Source organism: Zalophus californianus, chromosome 11, assembly GCF_009762305.2.
Source record: "Zalophus californianus isolate mZalCal1 chromosome 11, mZalCal1.pri.v2, whole genome shotgun sequence".
In the NCBI taxonomy this organism is placed as follows: Eukaryota; Metazoa; Chordata; class Mammalia; order Carnivora; family Otariidae; genus Zalophus; species Zalophus californianus.
The window spans coordinates 43,010,339-43,033,400 of NC_045605.1; the positions used below are offsets into that span (position 1 = coordinate 43,010,339).

At 37.9% G+C, this 23,062-nt stretch overlaps 1 protein-coding gene across 2 annotated transcripts in view; it reads right to left on the reverse strand.

Annotated features, from left to right (window-relative positions):
* Positions 1 to 23,062, reverse strand: part of TYR (tyrosinase) — a 140,896-nt gene that overhangs the window by 11,496 nt on the left and 106,338 nt on the right. For both annotated transcript variants that reach the window (XM_027580553.2, XM_035722986.1), the window contains one exon: positions 474 to 655. In XM_027580553.2, coding sequence (XP_027436354.1) covers positions 474 to 655 — 182 coding nt within the window. The remainder of the gene's footprint in view (positions 1 to 473; positions 656 to 23,062) is intronic.

The following is a 23,062-nucleotide window of genomic DNA, read 5'->3' on the forward strand; positions in this document are numbered from 1 at the left end:
CTTCCTCTCCCTCTCCATCTGCCTCTCCCCCAGCTCATACTCTCCCTTGCTCTCAAATAAATAAAGTCTTTTAAAAAAATTATCACAATATCTCTTTGTGGTATTCTGATCCCAATACTTCAGGTTAAAAAACTGAGATGCATGGGATTGAAGCAAAATTTCCAAGTCACTTAACAGTCAGCTGATAGGGTCATGTCTTAAACCCGTTTTTTCCTTTCTGATTTTAATTCTAGTGTTCTTTCCATGGTTCCATATACAAAATGCCCTATATTAAGCAGAATGGATGTGAATTTAAAGATCCTTGCAACTTAGTTCATGTAATAATAAATTAGTGATAAATTAAGAGTTGTAATGTGCTTTCCCAATTTAAAGGCTTTGGGGATAACATTATAAATACATATGGTTAGGTTCTCTCTCAAAAGAAGTTGGTCACACTAGATTCACTAATTCATATGAAAGAAATTAAACTTTACCTGATTCTTGTAGGTTGCTATAGTCATAGCCCAGATCTCTGGATGAAATAAAAAAATCACCATTTCTGTACAAAGGTATAAAAGGAACCATGTAGGATTCCCGGTTGTGTCCAATGGGTGCATTGGCTTCTGGATAAACTTCTTGAAGAGGATGGTGCCTTCGGAGCCACTGTTCAAAAATACTGTAGAGGAAAGGATTATTCAGACTTAGAGACATGCTATTTATAAAATATTTAGAATTCTTAAAGTAAAATAACAAGGCATATCTTAAAATCCCAAGACATGGAAAGATGCCAAATATATTTTTCATGCTTTGAAAATATTTTGTAAAGCACTAGTTCATACTGTCAGGCCCTGATGAAGCTCACTTATTTGAAAGAAATATGGGAAGATAATTTTGGAAGGGGAATTTCTTAAGTAAGTGAATCTTACATGACAAGTTTAGACCTTTCAGAAAGCTGCAAAGCAAGGGTAATTATTGGTTGAGTGACAACTGGGTCAAAGTTGTAAATTAAATATGTTTCTTATCTCAAAGAAAGTTAACCCAAAGAAAGGACACATAAAACTAAGTTGGAATCCATACTGGAATTTGGTCATTTTGGGGGTCATGGTAGGGACACTTTCAATTATTTCAACCATCTTGCCATATTTAGTGAAGAGTATGCTTAATGAAACTTGGAGAGAGAAAGAGCTCACCTCCCATAATGGAGACTAAAAATACTTGGACTGGTTTCCCAAATTCCCCTGAAACTAGAGTATGACCATTATGATCCATACTCAGTCACTCAGATATACCCATGAAGCCTTTGAAACAGAAGATAGTGACACACAGAAGAAAGGATGATTGAAAACTATTCTGGTCATGGGCAAAGACATTTGCAATAACAATATCCAATTTTTAGGGATTGCAAGACTGGAATAACCAGCAAGGAAATATCTGGTGCTCTAGAGAATGGTTTTAGCAGAGCTCATGGTTGCCACCCTCCTCCTCCCTTGTTCCCACCTGTTTCTGAACCTGCTTCTCCATGATTTCCTGAGCTATCCAATATCTTCTTAGTAAATTCTTTTTCTGTAAATTGGCCAGAGTTAGTCTCTGTTCTGCACAATTAAAAATTCTGACTGGAACGAAAGCTTAACAATTAAGGGATCAAAAAGATTGAGTAAGAATACTCAACCTATAGAAGAATTTATAGTGTGTCACTAAAAAATGTGACAAAGAGAATGGCTTTGTATTATTAGGCCATATAACAGAAGGAAGAATAAGATCTGAGGTCAGAGAACTCCCCTTGAGGCCTAGCTCTGTGCTTTAAAAGCTGTATGACTCTAAACAAATCAATGAAATTCTTGGAGATCTAGCCTCCTCATCTTTAAATGCAAGCAATAATATCTGCCCTATTTCCAAAGGGATGATCTCATGTGATAATATTTAGGAAAGTGCTAAATAAGTAAGCTATGGTACTTAGCTATAAAATTTATTCCAGGAGATAAAGGGTAAGTGCATGGTCCCAGCAATGGTGCTAAAAAGGAAAGTGATAATGCTTCAAACAAATAAACAAACAAAAATTGAAAAAACATTTTGAAGTACAGTAAAGAAGAGAACAATGATGCTGGATGGCAGCATGGTGATCATTTTTTCCATGATGAAAAACAATTTTATTTGCTTAGAGAATCTGGACTCCAAATACTAGTTGTGGTTCAAGTTGGCTTTTAATTTTGAATTAATTGAGAGATCAGCAGGCCACTGATAAGCACTGAAAATCTGGTCCATAAATATTAAATGCTCTCTAAATAGCTCAATTATTAAATATGTTTACTGAGTACTTATTGTATGTCAAATTTTGGAGAAATATGAGCCTGCATAAAAACCTGAGTTCCATGGGTTGTGACAAGGGAACTTTGTAAAATTTCTTAAACTGTTTGATTTTCATTTTCTTCACATGTGAAATGGGAATAATATTTCTGGATTAACTAATATCAGTAAGATGTCTAGTTAAGTGCTTGACAAATGTAAGTGGAAACAATCATCATCCACATCCCCTTCTTCCTCTTCTCCCCACTCCTCACTATTAATGTTATCTTTGAAGAATGTTAAAATTGGCATGAGAAGTGAGACATACTGTTACAGAAATGCCAAAGCCATGTATATTTGAGCTGGTTCTTTTTTTTTTTTAATTAGGGAAACATTTAGTTTATTTTTTAGAGGGAGAGTGAAAGCAGTGGTGGGGAGGTGAGGAGCAGAGGGAAAGGGAGAGAGAGAATCTTAAGCAAACTCCATGCCCAGTGCAGAGCCTAATGCAGGGCTCGATCTCACAACCCTCAGATCCATGACCTGAGCTGAAGTCAAGAGTTGGATGCTTAACTGACTGTGCCACCCAGGCACCCCTTTGAGCTGGATCTTTTTAAGAAGGCCTAACAAACAAGTCCCACATTCTATTCAAGTCCTAAAATTTTATTAATTAGTTTTTTTGTTTTAACTTCTGCAGGTTTCTACTTTCCATAAAAGCATTACTTGTTTATTATATGCAATTTAGAAAATATAAATGAGCCAAAATGAGAGAAGAAAGAATTCATATAATCGCTTCATACTTCTGTTATATCTAGTTTATAAAATCTGCATAATAACACTACATATATTTTAACAAAAAAGAGAATTGTATTATAATGATTTAAAAGGTATTTTATTGCATTATGCAATATTTAATGTTTAAACAATATTTAAACATGCTTAAACAATATTTATCAGCTTGTCAACTGGCAAATCTATATTTTTTAATGAGAAGGAGGCTCTCTGATACAATTAGTCTCCCCCCCACCTCTATTAAACTTTGATTTAGAAACAGCCCACTGTTTCTAAATGAGCTACCAGATAAGGGCTTGAGGCAAAAATTGTGCCTTCCACCAATTGAGAAAAATTACTACTATAGTTCAGCTTATAAATAATCTTTTTTTCTGCCAAGAAACAAAAATTCTTTACCTAGATAAGACAAGGACATCAATTCTTAGCACCAAAAGATTTAATAGATAAAACCATTAATGTGCTCACCCACCTTATCAACCTTTTAAAAGGAAGATATTAATCTTGATTAAATTCTTCATTGGTGGTTCTCATCTTCAGTTAATTTCATCAAACCATGTCTAAAATGACTCACATTAGAATACTGATGCTTAACTTAGATAATCACACTGATATTTTGGCAAGAACTTATCTTCTTACAAAAGATTTATATAATCTGTATCTAGGAAGTTTTCCGGAATTAGGAAAACATAAAGATGATGGCAGATGCAAATAGGAAGGAGTGTGTTTTATATATAAAAGTACTGCAAGACATCTGGTTTCAAGTCTTATGTGTAAGAACCCTGGACACTCCCATCCTTACAGCAAGAAAAGGCTAGACAAATGGAAAACCAACAACTTTTCTTGGACCATGAGAGAATGAGGTCACAGAACAAACAGTCACCCACGCCCCCAAACTGCAGAGATAAGTACATCCAGGGGAACACAGCTGAGACTTGCTCTTCAGGAACAGAAATAGTTGTATCCATAAATGGGTAGAGATACTTGAACATTTTGATGAACAGTTGGAGATTGAGTATGGACTAACCGTGGTAGTGAGAAACTCCTGGGAGCCTGGGAGTGTTAGGGAGACTCCCATGCATTTGGGGATTTTAACTCCAGGAACTCTACCAGGTTTTCATGATGAAGACTGGAGAAAGATCCTCTCCTGGCTCTGTCAGAGGGAGGGAGAGAGGTACCATTATGAAGTAAGTCCCCAGCCTTCTCTATAACAAACCTCTTTCATTCAGAGGAAATAACTTTCCAGAGCCTTATCCAACTGGGAGAAGGGGATTCCAGCTTTTCTCTCACTTAAGAGGAAATAAAACATAGGCCACATTGGTCAGGGCTTCAAGGAAATAAATTGGAAATACTGTAACCAAAAATGTAGGAAGGAGAGGAAAAGAAAAGCTATACCATTGGAGAAACAGTCATAAAGGTCAGAGCCCCAAGACATTAGCCAAGTAAAAGACTGAAATTTAATCAGAATATTTTAGAACACAACACCCCACCCCACCTTGATATCAACAGATCTCCAGTATAATGACAGAGATTGCAACTGAAAGAGCTACAAGAGAGACAGTATCAGAGGACTAGTATACAGGAAAGCCCAAAGCCAAGAGTGAAGACTAAGACAGACCTAGGGAAATTTGAAGCCTCTAGCACCTACAGCTACAAAAATCATTAAACACAGCTCAACATCTTGCCAGATTAACATACATCCCTACATTAAAGGCCTATCTACCTCAGTTCCTCCTACTCCACAAAATATATCTGCCTTTCAATAACAAATTACATAGCATGCCAAAAGGCAAGGAAAGGACAGTCTGAAGAGACAAAGCAATCAAAGCAAAGTAAGCCCCAACTCAGATATGAAATAGATATTGGAATTATCAGACAGGGAATTTAAACAGTTGTGAATAATATGTTAAGGGCTCTCACAGAAAAAGTAAATGACATGCAAGAACAGATGGGTAGTGAAGCAGATTGGTGGAAAGACTCTAAGAAAGACTCAAAGGAAATGTTGGAAATCAAAAACACCGTAGCAGAAATGAAGAATGCCTTTGATGGGTTCATCATTCGACGCAGCTTAGAAAAGAATCAGTAAGCTTGGAGAGAGAAACTTCCCAAACTAGAAAGCAAAGCAAAGAAAGAATGGGGGGGGAATCAAGAACTGTGGGATAATTTCAAAAAAGGTAACATGTGTAATTAGAATTACAGAAGAAGAAAAAGTGAACAGAGCAGAAGAAATATTCTCCAATAAAAGCAACCAGAGATACCCACTGAAACTACTGATATAAATTAATGAATAAATAAATAAATGGGGGGAATACATAAGTATACCATGCAGAAGAATTTCAAATAATTATGTAAATACTCCAAGTACTTAATGCAGGTGGTATATAACTCTGCACATAGTGACTTCCTTCCATAGAGTACATTAGGGAAGAGTGGTGAAGTCATTTAACAGTTTGAGAAACTGACCAATACTACCTCTGCCAGGTGATCAAGATTAACATCGATAATCATATGTGTTTCTAGCATGCAACCTTGAAATGACGTGAAGAGAATGGTGATTATCTCTGTCATCTTCCTACCCAAAACACATAACTCCAGTCTAAACATGAGAAAAACATCAGGCAAATCCCAATAGAGAGTCCTTCTACAAAAATCTGAGCAGTATTTCTCAAAACTGTCAAGGACATCCAAAACAAGGGAAGTCTGAAAACTTGTCACAGCCAAGAAGAGCCTAAGGGATATGATGATTAAATGTAATGTGGTATCCTGCTTGGGATCCTGCAAAAGATATTAAATAACTACTAAGTAATCTTAATAAAGTATGGACTTTGGTTAATAATGGATCAGTATTATTTCATTAATTGTGACAAATGTTCCATACCAATGTAAGACACAATAATAGGGGGACATAGATCTGGAGTATATGGGAACTTGGTTCTATCTTTGCACATTTTTGTAACTAGAAGACTTCTAAATGAGAGTTTATTTTTTTTAAAAGAACAAACAAGAAAGCCTTAATTTATTTAAAAGCTGATTTACTTTAGTACCTCCTCTACCACCACAACAAAATAGTAACATACACCTCTTTGGCAGAAAAAGTTTTCATTCATTTATTCATCTATTTAAGAAATAGATGAATATGTACATTCTGAGCATCTATAATAAACTGTCTTTGTGCAAGAAAAAGTTCCCCAAGTTACCTTTGGTGAAGTTTCCTGTCCTTGTGGTACTTATAGGCTAGGGGTGGAGACAGATACTAACCAGTAATTTCAAAAATAAATCTATAATTACAGACTGGTAAATACTATGCAAGAAAACAACAAGGTAAGATGTAATGAGGAGACTTCATTTAGTCTGTAGCCTCTGGGAAAGTCTCTGATAGTCTGTTAAACCGAGTTGAAGAAAGCATATTTAGAGAAATGGTGGAGGAACATTTCTGAAGACTCAAAAAGAGTTTGCAAAGGGCTTTTGATGAGAAGTACATAGCAAGTCCAAGGAACTAAATGACTGATAGGTCTATGGAAAGCAGGAAGAAAATAGAGATCAGGCTAGAGAGGTAAATGGGGCCCCCATCATGAAGTGCTGCAGAAGACACATGAGAAATATTTGTACATTTTCCTAAGAGCAACAGGAAGTCACTGTCTCTGGGGTGGTAGGTGATAATTTTTAAATAATTGATATGATGATCATTTTTAAAGGATTGCACAGATTGCATTGTGGGGAACTATCCCTTACAGGGAGCAAGGAATGAAGAAATCACTGTGAAAACAAGGTCTAGGCAAAAAGATGGTGTGTGACTGTCCAAGCAGTACAACTGAAGGAGGAGGTGTCATAGAAAACTCCAGGTTTTCTGGCTTATACTGCAGAGCAAAATATTTTTTATTCCCAAAGATGTAGACAGCTGGAGAGGAAGTATGGCATGAGGAAGGGATCTTAATATTATGATTTTTGATGTGCTGTGTGCTTGAAGATAATTTTGAAACATTCCAATGGGGATGGCAGGTGGTCAGCTAAATATTTAGGTCTGGATTTCAGAGCAAGATTTACTCCCAGAAATATAAATGAAGAAGCCACCAGCCTGTGTTAATAAGTGAAGCTATCAGATTAGTGAGACAATGAAAGGATAAGAGAATCTGGGATTATATTTCTCAGGTTTCATCTTTCTGGAAGGCCAAGACAGATGCAGTGATCATCACATTGTCTCTGAGACACTGCTTGGGATACCTACAGCCAGCCAGCCAAAATTCTAGTCTAGTGTGGGGAACAAATTCACCCAGGCTGTAGTACTGTGTTATGGTGGCCCTAGCAAAACTAACACATCATAGTACTTACCTAAAGCAATTCTGGTGATTATTGTGTTAATATATGTGAAACCACTTAGCATAATGTATAGAATAGAGTAAGTATTACTATTATTGATATTAAAACTATAATTACTTTGTTTTTGAGTTTTCCTTTCATAGGATTTCATTAAACTTTTATTTTCTACTACATCTTTTGCTTCTTCAAGGCTTTGGTTAAATGCCACTTCTATGAAAATACCAATCAGAGTTAATGTTTCTCTCCTTTGATTATTGCATCTGTCATATTGTAATTATTTTATTATGTGTCACTCTCTAACAGTGTATGGGGAAAAACACTGAGAACAATGATGTCTTATTGATCATTTTTCACTAAATGTCCCTCATACTGCCTACACAACAAGTGGGCTGGGTTCACATAGTTCAAAGATATGTGAAATTTAGCAGGAATTGTAGAGTTTTCTTGGAAGAGCACACAAATTTTTACTAAATTCTCAAAGAGAATGTGAATTAAATATATTAAGATATCATTTATTTAGTGGTTAGATAACGGAACTGAGAAAAAGAGGAATCCAAGAGATGCTGATGGTTTTGAGTTGGATGCTATTCATTGATCCACCACAGTTAGCACAGTGTCTAGCATGTAATAACCATTGGGTTAGGTGGTGGGACTATAAAGTTCAAATGGCAAACTGTCTAATCTTTAAGAGAGTTGCAGTCTGATCAGTCACTCAGCATGGTATGGTGTGAGTGCCATGGGAGAAGCAGGGCCATTAACATCTTGGGAGAACAAAGAAAGAGGAGATAGCATCTGATTCAGAAGGGGATGGGTGATGTATTAGAGTTCCCCAGAAGAACAGAACCAAAGGGGTGTGTGTGTGTGTGTGTGTGTGTGTGTGTGTGTGTGTGTGTGTGTGTGTGTGCTTGCAGAGAGAGACACAGAGAAAAATATAGAGAAAGGAAGATAGAGTAACAGAGAGAGCCAGAGAGAGCGAGTCTCATACAATTGTAGAAACTTGGCATATCCAAAATCTTCCGGGTAGGCAGGCAGGCTGGAGACCGAGGCAAGAGACACAGTTAAAATCCAAAGGCAGTCTACTAGCACAATTCATTCTTTCTTGGGGAGGTCTGTTTTTTCTTATGAAGACCTTCAACTGATTAAATGGGGTCTACCCATATTATGGAGGGTAATCTGCTTTCCTCAAAGTCTACTAATTTAAATATTAATATCTTCTTTAAAAACACCTTCACAGAAACATCTAGAATAATGCTTGACCAAATGTCTGGGTACCATGGCCTAGCCAAGTTGACACATAAATTAACCATGATGGTGGTGTTGGGTAAGACACCCCATTTTAGATGACACTCATATCCAACTCTTGAAAAGTGAATAGTGCGTCTGGGCAAATTACTAAATGGGAAAGGCAGTTTAGGAAAGAATAGAGCACAAGCATGAAGAAATGGAGGTATGCCTTTGGGGCCCTGCAAGTGGTTCAAAAGGACTGGAAGGAAGGATGTATGTGGGTATATGTGACTAAACCAAAACTATATAGGGCCTTTTTACACATTAAAAAAGGTAAAAAGTCTGAAAATTATTTTGAAATATATGAGAAGACTTTGGGGAATTTTAAGCAAGGAATTGACATAACCCTGTTGTTTAATGAATGCGTAATTAAATGAATAAACAGCTGAATTTTGGGGGCCCAAAGGAAGTAACCAGGCAGTAGATACAAAACTTATTTATGCTGAGACCCCTACAAAAACTTGGAGCCTCTTTCTGGGTTTGAAATAACAGTTCCCCGAAGCTCCTTTTCTTCATGTATCTGCCTAATGATAGAACTCATTTAAGGAGATTATGGAAATTTTTACTGAAAAATAACACATTTAAAAGAAATGGACACTTTAAGAGCATAGATTGTCAGGGATGAGTAGCTGCAAATGATAAGCCTGCTCCACAGCTAAGAAATTCAACCAGGGCCAACCTCAACTGGCCATAATTTTAAATATATGCTCTACAACTTCTTAGCTTGGTTGGGGAAAGGGCAGCCAAGTCCTTGGGGAATGGGTAAGGGAGTGAAAACCAGATTAAAATCACTTAAGCTAATGATGAAACTTGAAGGAATTTTCAGGTAAGAACCAAAATATCCGTGATAATGAACCAAAAAGAACCAAAAATCTAGAAGTATATGAAAGGCAGTTTCAGAGTTTTATTTTTCCTTTTCCCATAAACATGTAGGGGTGTCATCAGGTGGCAAGGCACCCTGCCACGAGCTGTTTTGAGAGAGGATTAAAAGCAAGCTGCCATGTTCCCCATGTGACTATAATGTGCATCCAGGACTGAGAACCACTGTGTTAGGCAGAAGTTGCACCCCAGTTGAATGAGCCCAGCTGCACTCACAGGCCACAGCTGCTCAGAGTGGTCCATGAGGAGTATCTGAAAGGGTCAGCCCTCCCAGACAATGTTTGGTGTAAATGGGGCAGCATTTTCATTTGGCTTTCAATAGATATTACCGATTGGCCTCCAGATTCTCAGTGCTCTTCCCAAGGAAGCGGTGATAATACAGCTTTCTTTGCCCCCTTCACTAAATTTCCCATTTATTTGTTCATTAAATATTCTATTTTGTACCCACTACATGTCAAGCTCCATGGATGGATCAGAATGATCCTTATCCTCTATGGATCTTATTCCATGTTGTGATAAACAGATACCATAAAATTCCAAATCAAGGTCAATGATGCTCTTGGAAGCATGTGTATAAAACCTATGGGACTGCAAGAGGAGCAGCTAATGGTTGGGAGTCAAGGAAAGCTTTTCACGGCAGGGATGGTATTTAAACTGATGAGTAGACTATCCTGGAGGCTTTGTGTTAAAAACAGAGACCCATAGGGAGACTGGGCACCTATGTAATTGAAACCTGAAAATTTTTTTTGGTGTGTTGGAATAGAATGTAGAGTGGGGCAAGATTAATAGGGAGTGAAATGAGAAAGGTGAGATGTGTCAGCTTATACACAGCACAGGGGGAGGGGAGTGTAGTTTGGATTGATCCTGAGAGTTAATTTGCTACCTAAGTACTTTAGATAAGGAGTGACCATGACTGAATTTGAATTTTAGAAATATGATTACAGTAGGTATGTGTATTTTTATATATTATATTAAATAATAATGTCAACACATGTAATTTCCATCTACTGGAGATCATGATATATCAGTGGACCAGTAATGAATAAGACAACTTCTACATATGCAGACAACTATGACTTTCCTTAAGACAGCTATGCTGCCCCCATTCCTTATGAAATTTCTCTTGATTTAACATAAACTTTTCCATTACTTCCTACTATTCTTCATTATAGTGATGCTTCCGGGGCTCCTCAAATAGTGACAATCCAGTGATCATTCCCATTTATTAAGTAGTTAGATATGTGGTACTATGCTGGGCATTTTGACATACATTATATTATTTCTCAAAAATTACTGCAAGAGAGGTATTAGTAAGAGTAGCAGTCATGAGCATTAGCTTATACAACATTATGTGCTGGGTGCTGCTGGAAGTATTTCTCACAGGGGAACTCATTTCATTCACCAAACAAACTTGTGGGGAATGTTTGATTATTTCTTTAAGATTTTATTTATTCATTTGAGACACAGAGATACAGAGAGAGAGAGAGAGAGAGAGAGAGCATGAGCAGGAGGAGAGGCAGAAGCAGAGGGAGAAGCAGGCTCTCCCCCCTGAGCCAGGAGCCAGATGCAGGGCTCAATCCCAGGACCCTGAGATCATGACCTGAGCCAAAGGCAGAAGCTTAACTGACTGAGCCACCCAGGTGCCCCAAATGTTTGATTATTATCCCTATTTTACAGAGGAGAAAACTGAAGCACAAAGACTCGCACTCAAGGCTACACAGTTAGTACAGGGGCAGGTGGCAGAATAACGATTCAAAACCAGACAACCTCACCGCAGTACCTATTCTTAACCTTGGCAAAGTATTACGTCACTGCAGTTTTCACATGAAAACACACAAACCGAGTGAACAGACCAAAAACAGGAGTTTAAGTAACTTCCTTCAATTCTTTAGTTAATAAATGGAGCAAGAGAAATCAAACTCTGGTTTACTGCACTGCGCTCTTTCCATGACAACAAGTGCTTCTGATTGCGTGTTTTGCAAACAGAGTGAACCTGCATGATTTGCCCACTTTCTCATTTAGCCAGGAAAAGAGAAATATTGGGAAAGAGCTTGTGAGTGGAAAAATCTGTGGCATTTTTATGAGAAATGAAAGCTTAATCCACTCACTGCTATATCCATTAAAGGTAAAGTAGTGCCTGTATGCAGTTGGCACCCAATAAATATTTGATAAGTGACTATTCTAGAATCTGTCCCATGGGAAGGAGAATATATTATATACATACATATTTTTAAAAACATATATTTACAAATAGCTATTGAGTATCTACCCACACAGGCAAGTAAAGGAAGTGTATGGTAAAGTGCAAGATAAAATGTCTCAAAGGACAAAGTCCTTCCCTTAAGCAACTTCTGGGAGGAAATCTACCTAAACCATTTATATATATTTTCTGTAGTTTTAGTTTAGCCAAGGTTCTAGGACATGTATCTAATGTGGAAAATTATCTTTAGGTATCATGGAGTAAAAGTCATCATTTATGGCAAGAACAGTAAATCAAGTTCAAAGTGGGCGTAATTAGTATAAGCACTGTTTCACTGACCCGGCATTGCTGTCACGAGCACCAGAAGACACTGTGGTTTCCAACATTCTAAATTGGGCTTTTAATACCATGTCTCTAGGCCCTAGGCATCAACTTTCGATGTGATGTTAGCAGCCTTACTACTTTCCCTCAGTCATGATTGGTTTTACCTGCTTCTGAGCATTACAGCAGAGAGTTCACCACACGTCGATTACCTACACAGATGGAGAACTCCTTTATTTGTACTGAAAACTCTTTTCTCCAGACAAAAAGATATTACTACCATTTTGGCATCTGGCCCTTCAGATGCTTTCAGCTTCACCAAGAATTGGTATTGTTCAATGGAAATTCAGAGAGGTTATGGAACTATATCTTCTCCTAAGAACCTACCTCACAGCCTAGAGAACCCTGCATTCTCGGGGGCACAAAGGCTATAATTCCATTAATCAGTTTTCACCAATCCTCAACTGGAATAGGATATCTTTTATTTTCCTTGTAGGTTCTATGAGTCCTTGTTAATAAAAATTACTACGAATCTCATTCTTCACCTTGGATCACTAATAGGACAGGTGCCAACTCATAAATACCTATACCTGGCCTGCATATCTCCTGGGTTCCTTTCTCTTTTCCAGAACATTTAATGAAAAAAATCATTATGTTCATTTGGTGCATATGGATAAAAGAAGGAGTAGTGAGAAAAATGGACAGACAGGAACAAAATATCAAAAATCTATGGGTGTCAGCATAAGGCATTTGAATTTATTCCATATGTAATCAGAGTCACTGCTGCCATTTGAGAAGGTGAATGACATGAAAAAAAGTTGGGCATAAGAAGATGTATATGGAAGTGTTGCCCAGGAAGGATTTTTGTTGGAGAGGTTAGAGGCAAGGGACCACCAACACATATGGGGTAGCTAAGTAACTAGGGCCTATACTAACACTGTAAGAAAAACTGAATGTAATGTCTGTAAATGAAACAAGAAAGCAAAGAAGGTCACAAATTTGAACACCAGGAATGCCATCTGGCAGAAGAAAAATTCAATATGAGCTCAAATGCTTCTTTCCAGTGAACAGCAAATATTCTATGCATGCCTAAGAATATTTATGATGTACAATTATAGAAACATATGGAACACAAATATGCAAATAATTTATGGAGCAATAATAGCAATATCATTGAAAATTTAGATGAGAAAAAATAATACTGTGTGCAAGTCTAGCCTAATGAACAAAGAAGACAATGTAAAACATCCTTCAGAAAGCAAATTCATGTGGAATTTGAGAAACAAGGCAGAGGATCATAAGGGAAGAGAGGAAAAAATGAAACACGAAGAAACCAGAGAGGGAGACAAACCATAAGAGACTCTAAATCTCAGGAAACAAACTGAGGGTTGCTAGAGGAAAGGGGAGTGGGAGGGTTGGAGTGGCTGGGTGATGGACATTGGGGAGGGTATGTGTTGTGGTGGGCACTATGTATTGTGTAAGACTAATGAATCACAGACCTATACCTCTGAAACAAATAATACATTATAAGTTAATAATAAAAAAAATTAAAAAAAGAAAGCAAATTCAACTGGAGCAGACAACCCAACATCTTTTTTTTTATTATTATGTTGTGTTAATCATCATACATTACATCATTAGTTTTTGATGCAGTGTTCCATGATTCATTATTTGCGAATAACAGCCAGAGCTCCATGCAGAACGTGCCCTCTTTAATACCCATCACCCGACTAACCCATCCTCCCACGCCCATTCCCTCTAGAACCCTCAGTTTGTTTTTCAGAATCCATTGTCTCTCATGTTTACTCCCCTTCCGATTTCCCCCCCTTCATTCTTCCCCTCCTGCTATCTTCTTTTATTTTTTTTAACATATAATATATTATTTGTTTCAGAGGTAAGGGTCTGTGATTCAACAGTCTTACACAATTCACAGCGACCACCATAGCAAATACCCTCCCCAATGTCTATGACCCAGCCACCCCATCCCTCTCAACCCCCCCACCACTCCAGCAACCCTCAGTTTGTTACCTGAGATTAAGAATTCCTCACATCAGTGAGGTCATATGATACATGTCTTTTTCTGATTGACTTATTTCGCTCAGCATAACACTCTTCAGTTCTATACACGATGTTGCAAATGGCAAGATTTTATTCCTTTTGATGGCTACATAATATTCTATTGTATATATATATATACACATCTTCTTTAACCATTCAAATGTCAATGGACATTTTGGCTCCTTCCACAGTTTGGCTATTGTGGACATTGCTGCTATAAACATCAGGGTGCATGTACCCCTTCGGATCTGCACATTTGTAGGGATCTTTGGGGTAAATACCCAGTAGTGCAACTGCTGGGCCGTAGGGTAGCTCCATTTTCAACTTTTTGAGGAACCTCCATATTGTTTTCCAGAGTGGCTGCACCAGCTTGCATTCCGACACTTGCATTCAGTGTAGGAGAGTTCTCCTTTCTCCACACCCCTGCCAACATCTGTCGTTTCCTGACTTGTTAATTTTAGCCATTCTGACTGGTGTGAGGTGGTATCTCATTGAGGTTTTGATTTGGATTTCCCTGATGCTGAGCGATGTTGAGCACTTTTTCATGTGTCTGTTGGCCATTTGGATGTCTTCTTTGGAAAAATGTCTGTTCATGTCTTCTGCCCATTTCTGGATTGGATCATTTGTTCTTTGGGTGTTGAGTTTAAGAAATTCTTTATATTTATCTGATATGTCATTTGCAATTATCTTCTCCCATTCTGTCGGTTGTCTTTTGGTTTTGTGGACTGTTTCTTTTACTGTGCAAAAAATTTTATCCTGATGAAGTCCCAAGAGTTCATTTTTGCCATTGCTTCCCTTGCCTTTGGTGATGTTTCTAGGAAGAAGTTGCCGGGGCTGAGGTCAAACAGGTTGCTGCCTGTCTTCTCCTTTAGGATTTTGATGGACTCCTGTCTCACATTTAGGTCTTTCAATCATTTTGAGTCTATTTTTGGGTATGGTGTAAGGAAATGGTTCAGTTTCATTCTTCTGCATGTGGCTGTCCAATTTTCCCAACACCGTTTGTTGAAGAGACTTTTTTCGATTGGACATTCTTTCCTGCTTTTTCAAAGATGAGTTGACCATAGAGTTGAGGGTCCATTTCTGGGCTCTCTATTCTGTTCCATTGATCTATGTGTCTATTTTTGTGCCAGTACCATACTGTCTTGATGATGACAGCTTTGTAATAGAGCTGGAAGTCCAGAATTGGGATGCCCCCAGCTTTGCTTTTCTTTTTCAACATTCCTCTGGCTATTCGGGGTCTTTGCTGGTTCCATACAAATTTTAGGATTATTTGTTCCATTTCTTTGAAAAAAGTGGATGGTATTTTGAAGGGGATTGCATTGAATGTGTAGATTGCTCTAGCTAACATTGACATCGTCACAATATTTGTTCTTCCAAATCATGAGCATGGAACGTTTTCCATTTCTTTGTGTCTTCAATTTCTTTCATGAGTATTTCATAGTTTTCTGAGTACAGTTTCTTTGCCTCTTTGGTTAGATTTATTCCTAGGTATCTTATGGTTTTGGGTGCAATTGTAAATGGGATCGAGTCCTTAATTTCTCTTTCTTCTGTCTTGTTGTTGGTGTATAGAAATGCAAGTGATTTCTGGGCATTGATTTTATATCCTGCCACTTGACTGAATTCCTGTATATGTTCTAGCAGTTTTGGGGTGGAGTCTTTTGGGTTTTCCACATAAAGTATCATATCATCTGCAAAGAGTGAGAGTTTGAATTCTTCTTTGCCAATTCGGATGCATTTTTTTCCTTTTTGTTCTGTGACTGCTTTGCCTAGAACTTCTAATACTATGTTGAATAGCAGTGGTGATAGTGGACATCGCTGCCGTGTTCCTGACCTTAGGGGGAAAGCTCTCAGTTTCTCCCCATTGAGAATGATATTCGCTGAGGGTTTTTCATAGATGGCTTTTATGATATTGAGGTATGTACCCTCCATGCCTATACTCTGAAGAGTTTCGATCAAGAAAGGATGCTGTATTTTGTCAAATGCTTTTTCTGCATCTATTGAGAGGATCATATGGTTCTTGTTCTTTCTTTTATTAATGTATTGTATCACATTGATTGATTTGAAGATGTTGAACCAACCTTGCAGCCCAGGGATAAATCCCACTTGGTCGTGGTGAATAATCCTTTTAATGTAATGTTGGATCTTATTGGCCAGTATTTTGGTGAGAATTTTTGCATCCATGCTCATCAAGGATATTGGTCTGTAATTCTTTTTGATGGGGTCTTTGTCTGGTTTGGGATCAAGGTAATGGTGGCCTCATAAAATGAGTTTGGAAGTTTTCCTTCCATTTCTATTTTTTGGAACAGTTTCAGAAGAATAAGTATTAATTCTTTAAATGTTTGGTAGAATTCCCCTGGGAAGCCATCTGGCCCTAGGCTTTTGTTCGTTGGGAGATTTTTGATGACTGCTTCAAATTCCTTAGTGGTTATAAGTCTGTTCAGGTTTCCCTGGTTCAGTTTTGGTAGTTGATACATATCTAGGAAGCATCCATTTCTTCCAGATTATGTAATGTGGTAGCATAGAGTTGCTCATAATATGTTCTTATATTTGTTTGTATATCTTTATTGTTGGTTGTGATCTCCCCTCTTTCATTCATGATTGTGTTGATTTGGGTCATTTCTCTTTCCGTTTCCTAATCTGGCAAGGGGTTTATCAATCTTGTTAATTCTTTCAAAGAACCAGCTCCTAGTTTCGTTGATCTGTTCTACTGTCCTTTTGGTTCTAATTCATTGATTTCTGCTCTGATCTTTATTATTTCTCTTCTCCTGCTGGGTTTAGGCTTTATTTGCTGTTCTATCTCCGGCTCCTTTAGGTGTAGGGTTAGGTTGTGTATTTGAGACCTTTCTTCTTTCTTGAGAAAGGCTTGTATTGCTATATACTTTCCTCTTAGGACTGCCTTTGCTGTTTCCCAAAGATTTTGAACAGTTTGTTTTCATTTTCATTGGTTTCCATGAATTTTTTAAATTATTCTTTAATTTCCTGTTTAACCCATTTATTCTTTAGTAGGATGCTCTTTAGCCTCCATGTATTTGATTTCTTTCTGACTTTCCTCTTGTGATTGAGTTCTACTTTCAAAGCATTGTGGTCTGAAAATATGCAGGGAATTATCCCAATCTTTTGGTAGTGGTTGAGACCTGATTTGTGACCTAGGATGTGATCTATTCTGGAGAATGATCCATGGGCACTAGAGAAGAATTTGTATTCTGTTGTTTGGGATGGAATGTTCTGAATATATCTGTGAAGTCCATTCGCCCAGTGTGTCATTTAAGGCCTTTATTTCCTGGTTGATATTTTGCTTAGATAATCAGTGAGGGGGGTGTTAAAGTCCCCCACTATTATTGTATTGTTGTCGATGTGTTTCTTTGCTTTTGTTATTAACTGCCTTATATAATTGGCTGCTCCTATGTTAGGGGCATAAATTTTTACATTTGTTAGATCTTCTTGTTGGATAGACACTTTAAGTAGGATATAGTGTCCTTCCTCATCACTTATTACAGGTCTGTGGTTTAAAATCTAATTTGTCTGATATAAGGATTGCCACCCCAGCTTTCTTTTGGTGTCCATTAGCATGGTAAATGGTTTTCCACCCCCTCATTTTCAATCTGGGGATGTCTTTGGGTCTAAAATTAGTCTCTTGCACACGGCATGTTGATGGGCCTTGTTTTTTAATCCAATCTGATAGCCTGTGTCTTTTGATTGCGGCTTTTAGCCCATTTACATTCAGGCTAACTAATGAAAGATATGAATTTAATGACATTGTATTGCCTGTAAGGTGACTGTTGCTGTATATTGTCTTTATTCCTTTGCTTTTAGGCTCTCTCTTTGCTTAGAGGACCCCTTTCAATATTTCTTGGAGGGCTGGTTTCGTGTTTGCAAATTCCTTTAGTTTTTGTTTGTCCTGGAAGATTTTTATCTCTCCTTCTATTTTCAATGACAGCCTAGCTGGACATTGTACTCTTGACTGCATATTTTCTCTGATTTAGTGCTCTGAATATATCATGCCAGTCCTTTCTGGCCTGCCAGGTCTCTGTGGATAGATCTGTTGCCAATCTAATGTTTCTACCATTGTAGGTTACAGATCTCTTCTCCTGAGCTGCTTTCAGGATTTTCTCTTTGTCTCTGAGACTCGTATGTTTTACTGTTTGATGTCGGTGTGTTTATCTATTTTTATTGATTGTGAGAGGGGTTCTCTGTGCCTCCTGGATTTTGATGCCTGTTTCCTTCCCCACAGTAGGGAAGTTCTCTGCTATAATTTGCTCCAATATACATTCTGCCCCTCTCTCTCTTCTTCTTCTGGGATCCCAATTATTCTAATATTGTTTTTTCTTATGGTATCGCTTATCTCTCGAATTCTGCCCTTGTGATCCAGTAATTGTTTATCTCTCTTTTTCTCAGCTTCTTTATTTTCCATCATTCAGTCTTCTATATTGCTAATTCTCTCTTCTGCCTCATGTATCCTAGCAGTTAGTGCCCCCATTTTTTATTGCACCTCATTAATAGCCTTTTTGATTTCGACTTGGTTAGATTTTAGTTCTTTTATTTCTCCAGAAAGGGTTTCTCTAATAACTTCCATTTTTTTTTCAAGCCCAGCTAGTACCTTTAAAATCATCATTCTGAACTCTACTTCAAACATCGTACTAATGTCCGTATTGATTAGGTCCCTGGCAGTCGGTACTGCCTCTTGTTCTTTTTGTTGAGGTGTTTTTTTCCATCTTATCATTTTGTCCAGAGGAGAATAGATGAATGAGAGAACAAACTGCTAACCGGGTAACAGCGTCCCCAGATAAATACACTAAACAAATCAGGAAAGACCTGAAACTGGGGGAAAAGAAAGGGACAGAAAGAAAAAAGAAAAAGAAAAAGAAAAACAAACAAAATCAAAATGAAACAGAAAAAAACACAATATGAACAAATATGATAAGGCCGGTGCATAGATCAATGCCATACACTATATTTTGGGCATATTTTGGTCTTTTAGAAGAAATTGACTCCCAAAATTTTAAAGAAAGTAAAACTTACATATGTACAAAAATAAGGGTTAATATGATGAAGGGATGGAATATGACTGTAATGATGAAAATTATAAAATATTTTATAAAAGGAATTGATATGAAGTTGGTTGAAAAAAGAAAGAAGAGGATTTTTAAAAAAAGGGAGAGAATGTGATCAGGGAGGAGACTAGAACAAAGCCATACAGTAGAGATTTAGGGTATATTTTGATCTGTTAGAAGAAACTGTATCTCAAATTTTAAAAAGCGAACAACTTATATATATATACCAAAATACGGGTAACTACTATGAAGGGATAGAATATGGCTCTAAAAATGAAAAATAAAAAATATTTTTCTAAAAAAGGGATTGAGAAGATGTTGGTTGAAAAGGGGAAAAAGAAAAATTCAAAAAAAAAGAAAAGACGGTTAAAAAAATTATCTTTGACAGACTAAAGAATCATGGTGAAAAAGCCATGAATTCTATGTTCAGTATTCCCCTACCGCTGGATTTCTGCCATTCTTATTGATCGGTAAACTTGGTCTTGGCCGGCTGTTCTTGCTGATCTTCTGGGGAGGGGCCTGTTGCCGTGGTTCCCAAATGTCTTTGCTGGAGGTGGAATTGCCCCGCCCTTGCCGAGTCCGGGCTAAGTAATCTGCTCGGGTTTGCTCTTGGGAGCTTTTGTTCCCTGCAAGCTTTCTGTACAGTTTTGGAGGACAAGAGTGAAAAGGGTGGCCTCCCAATACTCCTCCCCAGAGGAGCCGAGAATTCGGGGCCCCAATCCTCAGTGAGACCCCAGAGAAAAGCAGTCAATCACTCCTGTCTCCCCAGTCTCCAGTCGCTCTCTGTGCTCACCCGGCCTGTGACCCAGCGTTTCTATCTCTGGCACCCGACTCGGTGTGGAGTTTCCAAATCCAGCAGATCCCTGTTGTGTGCTCCCTTTCCGCTCCTCGCAGGGGAGGAAGGGGAGTCTCTCCAGATCTGCTGCTTGTTGGGTCCCTGCTGGAGAAGCAGTGGCCCGACTGTGCCGTGGATCACAGTTTATGGCAACCCCGAGCTGAGAGCCCACTTGGCTCCATCTCTCCAGCCGGCTTCCCTGCTCTGATACCTGGGAGCTCTGCCACACTCAGGCACACCTGGTCTTTCTGTGACCCCAAGGGTCCTGAGACCACACTGTCCCAGTGAGCGTTCCACCCCCCACTTAGCCACTGGAGTGACTCCCTCCCTTCTAAAAGTTCCGATTTTGTGCTCCGCTGCTCTATCACTTGCCAGAAGGGGCCGACAGAGGCCCCCTCCCCCACCATCTATCTTCCCGAATATCGCCTCGGATTCACTTCTCCACACGTCCTACCTTCCAGAAAGGGGTTGCTTTTCTGTTCAGAGAGTTGTTGCTATTCTTTTCTTTGATCTCCTGTTGAGTTTGTAGGTTTTCAGAATGGTTTGATCCCTATCCAGCTGAATTCCTGGGACCAGACAAAATCTAGGTCTCCTACACCTCCGCCATCTTGCTCTGCCCCCGGATAACCCAACATCTTAATCACAACAAATGATTCTGACTGCTAGAAGGAAGCAGCTCATGAAAAGAGAGATCAAGGGCTGAAAAAAAGATTTTCTGAGTATGTTTCTCTAAAGTAGTTGTTATATACCCAACTAACACCTTTTATTTTTTTCTGTAGCCAAAAATCTTTATCACAATTTCTAAGTTTCTTTTCTATGCCTCTGATCTTCTATTCCAATTGGGAGAACCTGACAAATGTATTTCTTTTTTTTTTAATGTATTTAAATTCAATTAGCCAACATATAGTACATCATCAGTTTTTGATATAGTGCTCAATGATTCATCAGTTGCGTATAACACCCAGTGCTCATCACATCACATGCCCTCTTTAATGCCCATCACCTAGTTACCCCATTCCTCCCCCTGACCTCCCCTTCCTCAACCCTCAGTTTGTTTCCCAGAGTCAAGAGTCTGTCATGGTTTGTGACAAATATATTTCTTACAATGATCACTGATTCTGAGTGTCACACAATCTGGTCAAAAATATAAATTGCCACTTTAGGCAAGGGACAAATATATTATTCTATTTGTATTGGGTCTTTGTTATGGGAAGACAATGAACACAAAAGAAGGAATCCCTGTCTTCTGAGCTAAGGCATGATCTCTAGAGAGGAGAGACATTAGAGACCCCTTCTGAAAACAATGACTAACAGGTTTGAAGACCAAAGGAGCAAACACAGACCATCTCAGGAAGAGTCAGGGATATAAACCAAAGAGTTTATGACAGTGAGAATTTTTGAATCTCTACAAATATTCTAATTTGTTACCACTTATTGCCTGTTTTCCCCCAAGTGATTAGGATTAAAATTGATGAAATGAGAAGGATGCTACCAGAGAACATCAAGGGAAACAGGAGCCATGGAGATCATTTGAATCCATAATCATGTGGCAGAGAGAGAGGAATTCTGAAGGACAGGATGGACATGAAGCCATATTTGCAAACTCTTCCTTGGGTCCAGCTGACAATCCCTCTCTTTGCAAAAGCAGAGGAATGAATTTCCTGTTTGAAGCCTTTCCCTCAACTCTCTATATACTCCTAGACAGGGAAGATTAATAATTCCATTTATCTTTTGTGTCCTGAGTTCCTAGGATTTCCTTGTTTCCTTTTGAAAGTTGAGCTTGTCTGTGTCAATGAGGCTTTATCAGTTTCTCTTTGTATCTAAAACATTTGAGAATCTCTAGCTATTAAGAAAATATTACTAGATATACTCATTCAAAAATATAAGGGTTTCTCAGAGATTTGATTACCTAATTAATGTGTTTGTACTCAAAACTGATGTAGGGATCGATGAAGCTTGAAAAAATTAACATGAACTAAACACGTAAATATTGTTTACTGGGGACTTAAATGAGAGCGAAGGGAGGAAAAATGTATTTGGCTGTTTTCTTGAAGTAGCAGAAAGACAGTGGCACTTTTGAAAAGTGATTTTCCTGAGAAAGGAGAGAGAAGTCTTTTTAGATGTAGAAATCACATATTATACCAATATTAATGTGACACATATTAAGACTTCAAAGAATGCTGTCATCTAAGCCGGGAGTTGGTACATAAGTAGCCTAGGGTCATGGCAGTGTTTGAGGCCTTGCCATCCAGATGGGCTCAAACACAATTAGAGCAGTTCTGCTTATATCTCTTTTACATATTGAAGTGCCACAGTTTAATTAAACAATAAAAGGGTTCTGGATTTCCACTTCTTGAGGGGCAGTGGGAGAAGTTCTGTGGACCTGATTCATAAATCAAACATAACTGTGAAAATTATAAAAAACAACCCCAATAATTTAAAGCTTCCGGAAACTTTTATGAAGTCATACCACAAATGAAGAAACATTTATTCAAGAAAATCTTCTTTTTTATAACTGCAAATTTTTACCTCCTAAACCCCTTTACCTATTTAGCTCCCCCCCCACCAGCCCCCTCCCCTCTGGCAACCACCAACTTGGTCTCTGTATTTAGGAGTCTGTTTCTGGTTTTTGATTTGTTCATTTGTTTTGTTTTATAGATTCCCCATAATAAATGAAATCAAATGGCATTTGTCTTTCTCTGTCTGACTTACTTAGCATAAAACCCTCTGGCATTTGAATCATGACCCTTTTACTTCTCACTTGACAGAGATCGCTTTGAATCTACAGATTAATTTGGAAAGTGTTGACATTTTAACAAGTCTTCCACTTCATGAAATGGGTGTCTTTCTAATTAGATTTTCTTTAATTTCATTCAAGTTTTGTAGTTTTCAGTGTACAAGTCTTGTACTACTTTGTTTAAATTTATTCCTAAGTGTCATATTCTTTCTGATGCTCTGCAAATGGAATTATTTTCTTAATTTCATTTTCAGACTGTTTATTGCTAGTGTATAACAATATAATTTTATATTTATTTATTTATTTTTAATTTTTAATTTTTTTTTAGAGAG